Source organism: Hemitrygon akajei, chromosome 8 (genome assembly GCF_048418815.1).
Source record: "Hemitrygon akajei chromosome 8, sHemAka1.3, whole genome shotgun sequence".
Taxonomy (NCBI): domain Eukaryota; kingdom Metazoa; phylum Chordata; class Chondrichthyes; order Myliobatiformes; family Dasyatidae; genus Hemitrygon; species Hemitrygon akajei.
Window position 1 is genome coordinate 43,309,811 of NC_133131.1, and position 12,275 is coordinate 43,322,085.

At 39.0% G+C, this 12,275-nt stretch overlaps 1 protein-coding gene across 11 annotated transcripts in view; it reads left to right on the top strand.

The window, feature by feature from the left end:
• The window catches only part of LOC140731838 (general transcription factor II-I-like), a 160,804-nt gene that overhangs the window by 70,223 nt on the left and 78,306 nt on the right, over window positions 1-12,275 (top strand). For all 11 annotated transcript variants that reach the window (XM_073053731.1, XM_073053732.1, XM_073053728.1 and 8 more), the window contains 5 exons: window positions 2,726-2,788; window positions 6,281-6,379; window positions 7,705-7,770; window positions 8,860-9,043; window positions 11,155-11,213. In XM_073053731.1, coding sequence (XP_072909832.1) covers window positions 2,726-2,788; window positions 6,281-6,379; window positions 7,705-7,770; window positions 8,860-9,043; window positions 11,155-11,213 — 471 coding nt within the window. The remainder of the gene's footprint in view (window positions 1-2,725; window positions 2,789-6,280; window positions 6,380-7,704; window positions 7,771-8,859; window positions 9,044-11,154; window positions 11,214-12,275) is intronic.

A 12,275-nucleotide genomic window follows, 5' to 3' on the forward strand; every position in this document is an offset into this window, starting at 1 on the left:
GACATGTTAAATAAAGTCCGGGGTTCTGCTGGGTCTAAAGACCACAGCACTGGGACAGGTTAAATAACAGATTTGAGCATCCACGTTTTTTGTTATCCGCGGGGGGTCCTGGAACCAATCCCCCGCGGATAAGGAGGGCCGACTGTACTCTGCTTGTGCCAAAGTTGGAAAAGTTGTTTTCCAATTTTGGCACAAACCTACTCGACTATTCAAGTAACAGCTTGATGTAGTGGTACTCATTGAATCTTATCTTATGATTGAAGATCCATTCCACTATCTCCATCCCTGGGTATGTACTGTCACTCCAGCAGAGGTGGCGGTATAGTTGGTATCTTGTCAGAGGGTAACTGCCTTTGAACTCGTCAACACTGGCACTTGATCTTATGAAACATCATGGCATTAAGTTAAACGTGGGCAAAGAATTCTTCAGCTTACAGCCTGCATCCCCTTTCTGCTGGTGAATCAATACTACTCCATGTTGAATGCCATTTAGGTGCTGAGTGTACTCTGCGTGGATACGTGTCACCAGAATAGCAATAGTACCTATCAAGCTAGCTAAGTATTAGAAGACATTGTTGTCTGGATCTGGGGTGGGTGTTGAGGAAACCAGCAAGACAGGAAAACTATTTCATGTCATTCTCACCAAATCTACCTATTGCAGATGAATCTGTCAGTGACTGTATTGATCACTGCACAGTCCTTTTGGAGCTGAAATCCAGCTTTTACAGTGAAAATACACCATGTTGAGTGGAAATGCCATCATGTTAAATGGGGACAGACTACAAACACATCCACACACTCGCTGAATGTACTTGAGGCGCTGGTGCCAGCAGTAGTTGCAGAATTGTACTTAGTTGCATACAATAGTACAGCAAGTTACATATCCTTTGGCTCACAATGTTGTGCTGGCCTTGTAACCTACTCACAAGGTCAATCTAATCTTCCTTCCCCACAGAGCCCTCTATTTTTCTTTCATGTGCCTATCTGAGTGTCTCTTAAATGTCCTTATTAGTTCTGCCACTACCACAACATCGGCAGTGTGTTCCATGCGCTTACCACTCTGTTTTAAATAAAACCTTAACTCTGACAACCCTCCTATACCTTCCTCCAATTACCTCAAATTGTGCCTCCTTGTATCAGCCATTTCTGCCCTGGGGAACAGGTGCTAGCGATCCACTCCATGTATACCTCTTACCTTGTACACCTCTATCAAGTCATTTCTAATTCCCTTCACTCTAAAGAAGAAAGCCCTAGCTCTCTTTAAGTATCCTCATAACACATACTTTTTGAAATGGGCAGCATGCTGGTAAATCTCTGTACCCTTTCTCTAGTTTCCACATCCTTATATTGAGGCAAACAGAATTGAACACAATATTCCAAGTGTGGTCTACCAGAGTTTTAAAGAGCTGCAACATCATCTAGCGCCTTTTGAACTCAATTCCATGAATAATGAATGTAGACGTACCATACACCACCTTAACCACCCTATTAACCTGTATCAACACGTACAAACAAGCTGGATGAACTCAGCAGGTCGGGCAGCATCAGTGGATCCGTTGATCCTATTAACTTGTATGACAACTTTGAGAGATCTATGGAGGTGGACCCCATGATCCCTTTGTTCCTCCACACTGCTAGAAGTCCTGCCATTAATCCTGTGTTCTGCCTCCAAATTCAACCTTCAAGTGTGAATTACTTCATAGTAATTTTAGGTCACACTCCTTACGCCAGCTCTGCCTCTTGCCAATCTACTGTCTTAACCTTCGGCAACCTTCTATGATATCCACAACCCCACCAACATTTGTGTCATCAGCAAACTTTCTAACTTGCCCTTCCACATCTTCATCCAAGTCATTTATCAAAATCTTGTAACAGGCTATTGCAGATCTCATTGTATTAAGAGATTTCCCTTCAAGTCTAATTTGTTTGTTAACTATTTGCTTTCCACCAGTGCTGCTTGACCTGATCAGTCTTTCCAACATTTTGCTATATTTACAGAATCTGCAGTTTTTATTTTGATTGCTTAAATACATAAAATGTTACTTTGGAAAAATTTTGTTTGCGCCCATTGCTTTGAGTCCTCTACAAATGTAAAATGGTTGCAGAGTCTGCCATGCCCTCTACTGAAGTACTTATTATGTACTCTACAGTAGACATAATATATATTTAACACATGAACCACTCACTGAAACATTTTAAAAGACAATATTGGGGTAAGAGATTGCTCTGCAATCGAGTATTTTGAAAAAGCAGTGCAAACTCTTAAATTGTGGTAAATCAATTAACATTTGCATTGCATATATCTTTAATATTTTTTCATAGTGTGGGATAAACTCATTTTCATAATAATTGTGGCTTTATAGAGCTGAGGCCAATGCTGCAGAAGGATCTGATCATTGAGAAATTATTGAAGGTTTAATTAAAAAAGCAGTGTTTTCCATGAGACCATTCAAATACGTTGATATTCTGATACTTAACATTATGAAATTTGCAGTTAACGCAGTTATTTTGAAAATCTCCGTAGAGCTTCTGAAACACAATAAATCAGGGCAGATGCGGTGACCTTATTTAAGCAAAAGCTTTTCTCAATTGTGTAATACTTAATGGTGTGCAATAGCAATGTAAGGTGCAATGTCTATAATTTGTAAGGAAGTGATTTATGAGCAAATCAATTTTATTTCAGTATTTTTCTTCAAGTGGTAAACATTTGTTTTGTATTCTTTAGATTCAACTCAGCAAGAGCATTCTGAAACTAGTGAGGACCCAGAAGTAGAAGTTACTATTGAAGGCAAGCTTTGGTCTTTAACTTATTTGGTTATCTCCAGAAATCACACTAACTATTATTTTTGAATGTTCAGTTAAGTTAGTATTTTGTCTAGTTTCTCCTATTTATAATCTAAAATATTTGTGCCTGTTTCTATGGGACTGGATGAGCAGATAGTTGGTGAACTTGAATTTTGGAGCTGCTTATGCATTTCCTTCATTATTTTTCATCCCAATATTCTTGACCCTTTACCCGCCTGGCACTTTACTCTCAAATTTAGGCAAATTACATTTATAGTATAAAGTTAATTGCAGGTTTCCCCCGCTATTCGAAAGTAGAGCGTTCCTATAAAATGGTTCGTAAGCCGGAATGTCGTGAAGTGAAGAAGCAATTACCATTTGTTTATATGGGAAAAATTTGTGAGAGTTCGCAGACCCAAAAACTAACCTACCAAATCATGCCAAATAACACATAAAACCTAAAATAACAGTAACATGTAGTAAAAGCAGGAATGATCTGATAAATACACAGCCTATATAATGTAGGAATACTTTTCTGCAATTATTGCAGCACTGTCCATCGCAGGGAAAATCTCACACAAGCGCTCTCGGCAGCACTCGTGGCAGAAACACGGCGCAAGCGCTTCCAGCAGAAGCACTCTTTCCAATAACCTTTAAGCTATGAAGCTACCAAATAACGCATAAAAATACACAGCCTATATAAAGTAGAAATAATGTATGTACAGTGTAGTTTCACTTACCTGAATTGATAATAGAGTGAGCACGTTGATGATGGTGTGTTAGGCTGAATCGTCAGAGGTTGGGGTGGTGGGAGGTAGAGGAGACTGGGGTGCCATCTCATCGTCGTCTGTTTCCATCAGGGCAGGCAGGACACCTTCTATGTCTGCCTGTCTCGATGTCGAAGCACGAGTTTCGTCGTCTGCTGTGGCTGATGTGGAAGGCTTGAGAAACGACGGTATGCTTGACTGCTTAGCCTTGCGCATTTTTCTATCATGCAGTTCTTTGTAGGCACTCAAACCATCCTGCAAATATGCCCTAAACTAGTGGTCATCAACCCTTTTAAGCCCAAGATCCACTACCTCAGCCTTCGTGAAAGGTGAGATCTACCCCAAATCGATCAGTTACACGCATGTGCACCAGGGCAGAAACGACCGGAAGTAAAACCCCGCAACCCAGAAGTAGAAATAATGTATAAACACCAGGGGTACCCACCCGTTTTTTGCACTGCGGACTGGTTTAATATTGACATTATTCTTGTGGACCGGCTGAAGGGGGGGTGTTAAACACGATGGGAATACAGTGATACTCGAAGGGGGTTCCTTCTATTCCGCAATTTAGTTTTCGCGGCTCTCGGCACTTAGCTGCTGTCCCATGCTGCTCATGTTTTTTCCGCTGAAAAAAACTCTGTAGATTTGTCTTTAAGTGCGGGGTGCTTGGACTCAGGGCCTCATTAGACAGCCTCCTGCCCGCCCGCTGCCAGATGCCTTGGCCAGGTGCAGCTGTTCGCGGGTGGAGTGAGAGGACAAGGTCAGGGCCGGAGGTCCCCATGCCGGCAGTCGCAGTCCGGAGAGAACGACTGATGGAGCGAGGAGAGTGACAGGCCTGCACCCGCCCCCCCTTGTAGGATCTATTGGCGGACAAAAGTTTGTTTCAGTAGATTGCAGCACGGTAGCTGCTCTGATACTTATGGAACCCTGAGCCCGAATTAGATTATCTGTGAATATTTTAGCACCGGGTTCCCCACGAACATTTTGTGTGCGAAACAGGTTTAGAGGCGGCGCCCATCTGTCTGCGCTCCAGGCCAGTAGCAACGGCACTTCCTGCCAGCCGTGCAAGACAGCCGGTTACCCGAGGCTAACCGGTGATCCCTGGTGTGAGGGTATCACTGCATTTAGGCGACTGATGACCTTACGTGTGCTTAAGTTCAACAGTGGGCGTGACAGGGAATAAGAAAGGTGCAGTTGACTCATATTGATTCCTCGCAACCTGGTGGTTGGGGACCACTGAAGTACACTGTGTAGTGCGGGGGAGCTACCTGCATGCGCACCGGGCAGAACGGAACTAAAACCCCGCAACCCGAAAACAATCTCTCAACAGTATCTGTGTATTTATTTTTCATTTTTTTTCGGGATCTACTGGAAAAGTCTCAAAGATCGACCAGTTTATTGCGATCGACGGGTTGGCGACCACTACTTTAAACCTATGCACCCTTTCAAAATTAAAGTCATACTTTTCTGCAATCATTGAAGTGTTGTCAATCGTAGCGAAAATCTCAACGCAGTTGCTTCTCGTTCAGTTCCTTCACTACTGTGTTTGGTTTCAATTGTTATCCTTTCCTCTTCATCAGCTCTTCATCTCTCAGTTCTTGGTCATGGGATGCCAAAACCTCTTCAACATCATCTTCATCAACTTCCACAAACCCTTAGCCAAACTCACTATATCCTTACTTTGTTCACCACGATTGAAACGCTTAATTATGTCTAGTTTTACGCTAAGTCTAACACCCTTACGCGCTCTTTTAGGCTTTTCTGATACCTTAGATCTCATCTTGCTAACAGATGCACAAAATAAATAGACATAAAGCACAGATGCTCACAGGCACGTGTTTAAGCAATGCCTGCTAGAATGTAGTTCCGGGAGAGGAGCTTGGCTGCTCAGCGCAAGCACGCTGCCTTTTTTCGTAACAGTGGAAACACCTTCTGTTAGCAAAAACAGGTACTAATGTAGGTCTTTCGTAACAGTGATGTGACGTAGAGCTAACGTTTGAAAAATGGGGGACCCCTGAATTTCAGAATGCATAATCTTTGAAAATAACATATCAGAACTTTAAAACTAAGAAGCTTTGTTGCTCCTTAGCTTATATTTCCCTTGATACCTGTAAGACAGTTCTTTATTGGGGCAGGGGTAATATTTCTGGGTAAATGCCATTAAAATGGATTAGGATATATTTTGTAACAATATGGCAGCTAATTGAGATCGCAGGAAAAGAACTCTGTAATCAGATACTTTTCTCTCAGGAACATAAGTTACCAGTTTCACTGAGGCAGACCATTTAAAGGATTTGCTTTGGGATTGCTTCCCAAGCAATCACTTCCATTGATACCTGTAAAACTCCCTTAAACAATATTGCACCCACTGATCTATCAGAATGAACCATTAAGCTTGACATCCTTGTTCTGTATCATTCTAACTGGTGAGGAGAACCTGGTTAATCATTGTTTGTTAATTGGCTCTCATCATCAGCATTATAAGACTGTTTCGAGTGATTTTTTTGTTATTTTCCGATTTGTGGACATCTGTATAAATGGAATCACTTTGCAACCTAGGAAGAGCCTTTACTTCTGTCATGAATGCATCAGCAAAATTTGTGTTACAGGATCCTTGAAACTGTAAGGCACTCTACATAAGATCATTTGGCCGATAGATGGGTACATATTTTGTTAGCACTTATAAGAGTAACATGGAGAAATTTATAAAGCTCAATTTATGTTTTCAGATGATGAATATTTCCCACCAAATAAGCGACCAAAGAATACTGTACAGGCAACAGATGCTGGGGCCACAGTGAAGCGGAAAAGTAGGGAATTCAATTTTGGTGAGTTAAAGTACCATTTCAGTGTCCAGAAAAGGCCTGTTTCAATTAAATGAGAAGTAGAACTGATTATGCAGGAGTTAAATTGTATATTTTTAGTATTTAACTGTAAATACAATGGATTCTGGTTAATTGGGACATATTAGGACCAGTACATTTTGGCCCATTTGGCCTCAATTAGCCAAGTTTCATGGAAATAATTAAAAAGGTGTTAAAACCAAATCACCATTTTACTCAGTAACAAATGATGCATTTAAATGAAATACATTAAATTAGAACACTAAAAAGTCAATACAGTACTATAAAACTATTAGTTCCTAATTCTACGTTGCCTGGTTCTTTTGACTGTAAACGAATAAAATCAGCAACATTACCTAGTGTGGATAATAGACTGTATTCAAACAATGCTTTTGATAATTGTGTCATCCAAGATGATTGTCGATATCTTCAAATTATTTGTAGTTACTAAATTGGTGAAGTAGTGAAATTGTTTCATTCTCACTCCTAGCTGTTTCTAGCATCTTGAAGCTTGAATGCTTGAAACCACAGTGATCAAATCAGTTCTGAATTATCTTACTGCTTATTTCTCGCCAACTATCAGTGAGAGAAATCCTTGTTTTTTGAACACAGGCACATGGAACTGAAGATATTTATAAAACTGTTCAGTGCAAGCATGGTGTAGTGTCTAATGGCTACACAAGTACATGTGTCTGATGCTGGTCAGGAACTATTTGTCAACAGGCTCCTGTCCCAATTAAGCAGTATAGTGTCACAAATAAAGGGAATGCCTGCTATTCTCTTGATTACTTTTTGTTTGTTCAGAATTGTTCCAAATAAGTGCACCGCGTATCTGATGGCCCAGTTAACTGGAACCACTGTATTGTAAATTTCATTCTCCATTTCCAAATATAAACACTACCCAACTTTGCAAATTGAGTTATCTTTGCCAAGCATTGTTTACTGGCAAGCTGCCAGTGTTTATAGTTTACATTGATTTGGTTTCCAAGGAACGTTCGTTAAGTAAGATTTCTTGCAGACATTTATTTTGGCTGATTTAAGGAAAGCAGTGAGTTAGACATGACCATGTTAATTTAGTAACTCTGCTACTGATACATCATAATTTGGAATTCTAATTGTCAAAAAACTGTCGTTGGAACCAAGTATTTGATTGCTTGAGTGTCCTGAAGTTCATTGTAGATGGCATGGAATATTTACACTTGAGCTTTAAAAAGTCCTGCATTCAAAGCTGATAGTTGTCATCGTTGACGTCTCTCTGTCTCTCTTTTCAAGCTTTCGTCATTAATTAAAAAGCCTTTTTTTAAATGCAGAGCAGTGGAATGCTAGAATTACTGATTTAAGAAGGCAAGTGGAAGAACTCTTCGAAAAGAAATACGGTAATTATTTTAATTATTTTATGAAGTGCAGATAATTGTTAATTTGTTTAGAAATGAGGATATGTAAATCAATTTATGTCAAGATGAGTTGGCCCTAATAATGATTTATTGGCTTTACTGTGTGTGTTTGTATCACGTAGTTATTTGCTTCACTTTGAATTAGGTCTATTTTAGCAAATGCTTTTCTATTTATGTGGACAGAAGTACTCAATTATCAATCCTTTGTACATAGCTAGCTTTTTATTTGCTGCACATTAAATTATTTATTCCCTGTGTTATGTTAGCTAATACGGTGAAAACTCCAGCAATTGCAGTATCTTTCGAACTTGAGCATTGCAATAATAGCAGATTTCTTTGGACTTTTGGACTTTATTGGAGATTTACTTGGGGTATTGTGCATGAATAGCACAGGGAGCAAAGCCTACAGATTTTTGTTTTGATCACAGATGGAGTTTAATTGCATTTCTCTTTGTCATTAGTCAGTAACTTGTTTATTTTTGTTTTTAATTCTGGAAAGGCACTTGTTTATGGGACTAATTAAGAATGGATTTCTAACCCTACACACATTAGACCATGTAGACTATAGAAACACAAAAATTTAATATATTAAAGCCCATTTTCAAGTTGGCATGCTTTATTCTGCACTGTTATTCTCTGTTAGGAGAATTAGAAGGTTCTGATAACGATATCTTGCAATGCTGATGCTAATCTGTATCGGTCTCTGCTGTTCCTTTGGATTCATCAGCTGCATGGAGAGGAGGGACCTGCTGTATGGGCAACAACTTGCTCTCCACATCGTTCTATCCTAGCTTTAGTGCTGGCTTGCATGTCACATAGACAGATGACACGCAGCATCTATGGTGGACCCAGACCAATGGAGGGCCTCATCTTACAACATTAATATACAAATCATCAGAGGTTTCATCTCCCCACTTACCTGTTGAGAAGTAACATTCTGCAATTTGACAATCCTCCCATTCACCACTGTTAAAATATGTTCATTGCAAAGTAGAATGTAAGGAATTTAGAGCAGGTATTGCAAAACACTGTTGTGATGGGATCTAAGTTTTACATTGTGTAATCTTTCAGCTGAAGCAACTCTAGCTACCGGACCAGTTGTGATCCCATATCCACTCTTCCAGTCCAATTCTGAAGATCTTTGTGTTGATGGCTTACCTGAAGGGATTCCATTTAGGAGGCCGTCCACCTATGGAATTCCAAGATTAGAAAGAATTCTTCTAGCAAAAGACAAGATAAAATTTGTTATAAAAAGGTATGGATTTAGTAAGGATATGATTTAATGGCATCATAAGTGGATCTTACTGCCCACTGTAAATCACTCCCTAGTTTTCCTAAAGTAGATTTATTGACTGCAAAGGGCTTTGGAATAACTGAGGATTTTGAGTGATATATAAATACAAGTCCTTTTACATTTAATCCTTTTCATAATGTATAAAAATCAGTCTTCTACTTTGACTATGATTGAAATTTATTAACTGAGGTGGGTGGAAATAACTTGTGTGTCAGTATGTTCCTGAAATATTTGCATTGTTCATGGCTACATTGTATTATATTTCAGTATGCAGAATTCATTAACTATTAAATCTAAGCTTCAGGCTACCTATGTTTACGTCATTCACAGTCTTACTTTGTTAATCTTAGTTTCTGTATTGAAACAAACACGTTCTCACTTATAACATTTCAAGTCAATGTTGGCTCCCAAAAGATCACCCATCAGTCCAATTTACCATGCAATGTATGGGGCAGCATGGTTGCGTACTGGTTATTTCAACACTTAGCAGTTTGAGTGACCAGGGTTTAATTCCTGCCGCTGTCTGTCAGGAGTGTGTATGCCTGTGACTGTGTGGGTTTCCTCCAGGTGCTCTGGTTTCTTCCCACAGCCCAAGACGTACCGGTTGCTAGGTTAGTTGGTCATCATAAATTGTCCTGTGGTTAGGCTTGGGTTAAGTCAGGAGTTGCTGGGGCGATGTGGTTTATAGCCCTAAAGGGGACTCTTCGGTGCTGTATCTCAGTAAGTAAATAAATGTTTTCTCTTGTAAGGTGATCTATTTCCCTTCAGTTCTTTAGCCATGATACCCACCAGTAGGACTAAATTTGCATGAGCTGATTGATACCAGTGCATCTTTTGAATATGGAAAGAAACTGAAGCACCTGACAGGAACCTCCATAGTGCAAACATCACCTGTACTGCACTGGAGGTCAGGATTCAGTGCAGATTGGTGTAGCTAAGAGGCAGCAGCGCTATCTCCTGTACCACTGTATCATGCCCTTTGGTACTCAAACATTTTGATTTTTTTTTTGAAACTCTTAGTGAATAGTGCACAGTTTTGCTATAGGTGATCTTTAATTTCAGGGTTTGCTACTTTTCCTGTATTGGGCTACAGATGACTTTGTCTGTTACATAGGATTATGTAGGATATGTGGTGTCAAGACAGAGCACTTGGCTTAAGTATTACATATTTTTCTCATCTCAATCTGTCACCTTAACCCTCACCTCTTCATTTACTTGCCTACCCTCCCTTTAATATGTTAAGTATTAGACTGACATAATTCAGATTTTGATAATTTTGTATTTTAATACATGCACCCTTTTGCTTTCTGTGCAAAACGATTAGTAATATAATCTCTGGGGAAGGGCAGTAAATTATATGATGGCTTGGTAGGAATGGGTCTTTATTCAGTAGCAGAATTGAAATCAAAACCTAGACGTGAGACATTAGAGACTTGACCTGTTTCTGCTATTCATTTTGACCCCAAATCAGTTCATTTTCATTCACCACAACACTAAGATATAGTAGCAGAATTTGGAAATTTGGCCCATTGAGTATTCTGTGGCATTGAATCACAGCTCATTTTTTTTCAATGTTGTTCTTCCTGTATCCCTTAACTCCCTTACCATTCAAAAACCTGTCACTCTGCCTTTAGTGCACCCAATGATTTGCACTCCACAACCCTGTATGGCAACAAATAACATAAATTCACTGCTCTAGCTTTAGAAAGTCTTCATATCAGTTTTTGAGGGGTGTTGCTTTATTTGGAGTCTGTGCCCTCAGAATCTAGATCCTATTGCTCATAGAAATATCATCTCAAAATTCATACAAGCCTTTCAGTATTCGGTAACTTGCACCTGTTATACTAAGAATTATTTTATTTATATGCAGATGGTTTTTTAAAATATCGTTAAAACAAAGACTTAAAAGTAAAACTGATTCCTCATGTCGAGTAATTTGTAATGTGTTTTTTTTAATAATATAGTTTAACATGATAGTTTTATTCCACTGTAATACAAAAAGTTCAGTCTGCCATTATTTCATGCAGTGGTGCAATTAGATGTGTTAGAAATGAATTTTCTTTGTTTTTTAGACCAGAATTGTTAACTAATGAGCGTGAAGAAACAACTCCGGACAAAGTGGTTCCAGGAGGTAAGCTGTGTGCAGTACAACATTGTGCATCATTCGTACCTGCATTAGATCAGCACCTTAGTGCAATAGTTCAGTGTAGAAAAGTCAAACCTCTTTCTGCATTTGGCTGCAACTGTCGAGAACAGTATGCTGCTTGTAGGTTTGAAGAGAGATTCATTTCAGTTTTTGTGGCCTTTGAATCTTCAGCTTTGTGGTTTAGTATTTCCACTTGTTAATTTGCATTGGATTTATGATATTTTATTATGCATCTGCTGGTAGTCTGGTCTGTTTGTTTTCCTGAAAGCTGTTGTGGTATTCTCTTGAGGGTTGGTTGTATTTCAGTTTAATGTCTCTTAAATTTTATTGGATATGTTGAATAACTTCCTGTAGTTCTAGAATTTACATAATCTTAAGATTTTTCAAAATTTAGTGACATTTGAATATTAGCTATATCTCATCAGTGGTGCATTACCTCTCGCTAGGTTTCTGAATTCTGGGGATAATCTGTCCAGTGACTGCAGCCTCAGTAACTCTACTCCATCTAAAGAATGCATTTCCCTCTCAATTTCTGCTTTGCCCAATATGTCTGTCATCACCTTGCATACCGGAGTTTCCAAAATTACCTTTTTCGTTGACTGGTTCCCATCATTGAGTGTGTCTGTGTCACGTTTTTCCTTTGCCCAGAGCTTTGATGGGATCTTCTAGTCTTGTCTTGCATGTTTTGAGGTGTTATTGTATTTAAAAGTATATTGAGCAATATTTAATTGTCATTCGTACTCATCTACCTCTTATTTCATTAGTGTTTTATGTTGTAGTTTTATACTTCCTTACTTATAATTCAAATTGTTTAAGTCTTTGGCTGAGCAAAGTGCATTGCCAAAAAAGATCAAGTGCAATTTTTCTAACAGCATACAAACACTGAAATGGGAGGAAAAAATTTAAAAAGAAATCTAATAAATAGATTATTTTGTAAAATGGTATTTTGTATTACAATTTAGTAGTTTCATTTGTTGGTTCTCTATGCAGGGCTATGGTTCTTTAGCTGTGTAGCTAATTGGTTGCTCAGACATCACTGCCCAGTAT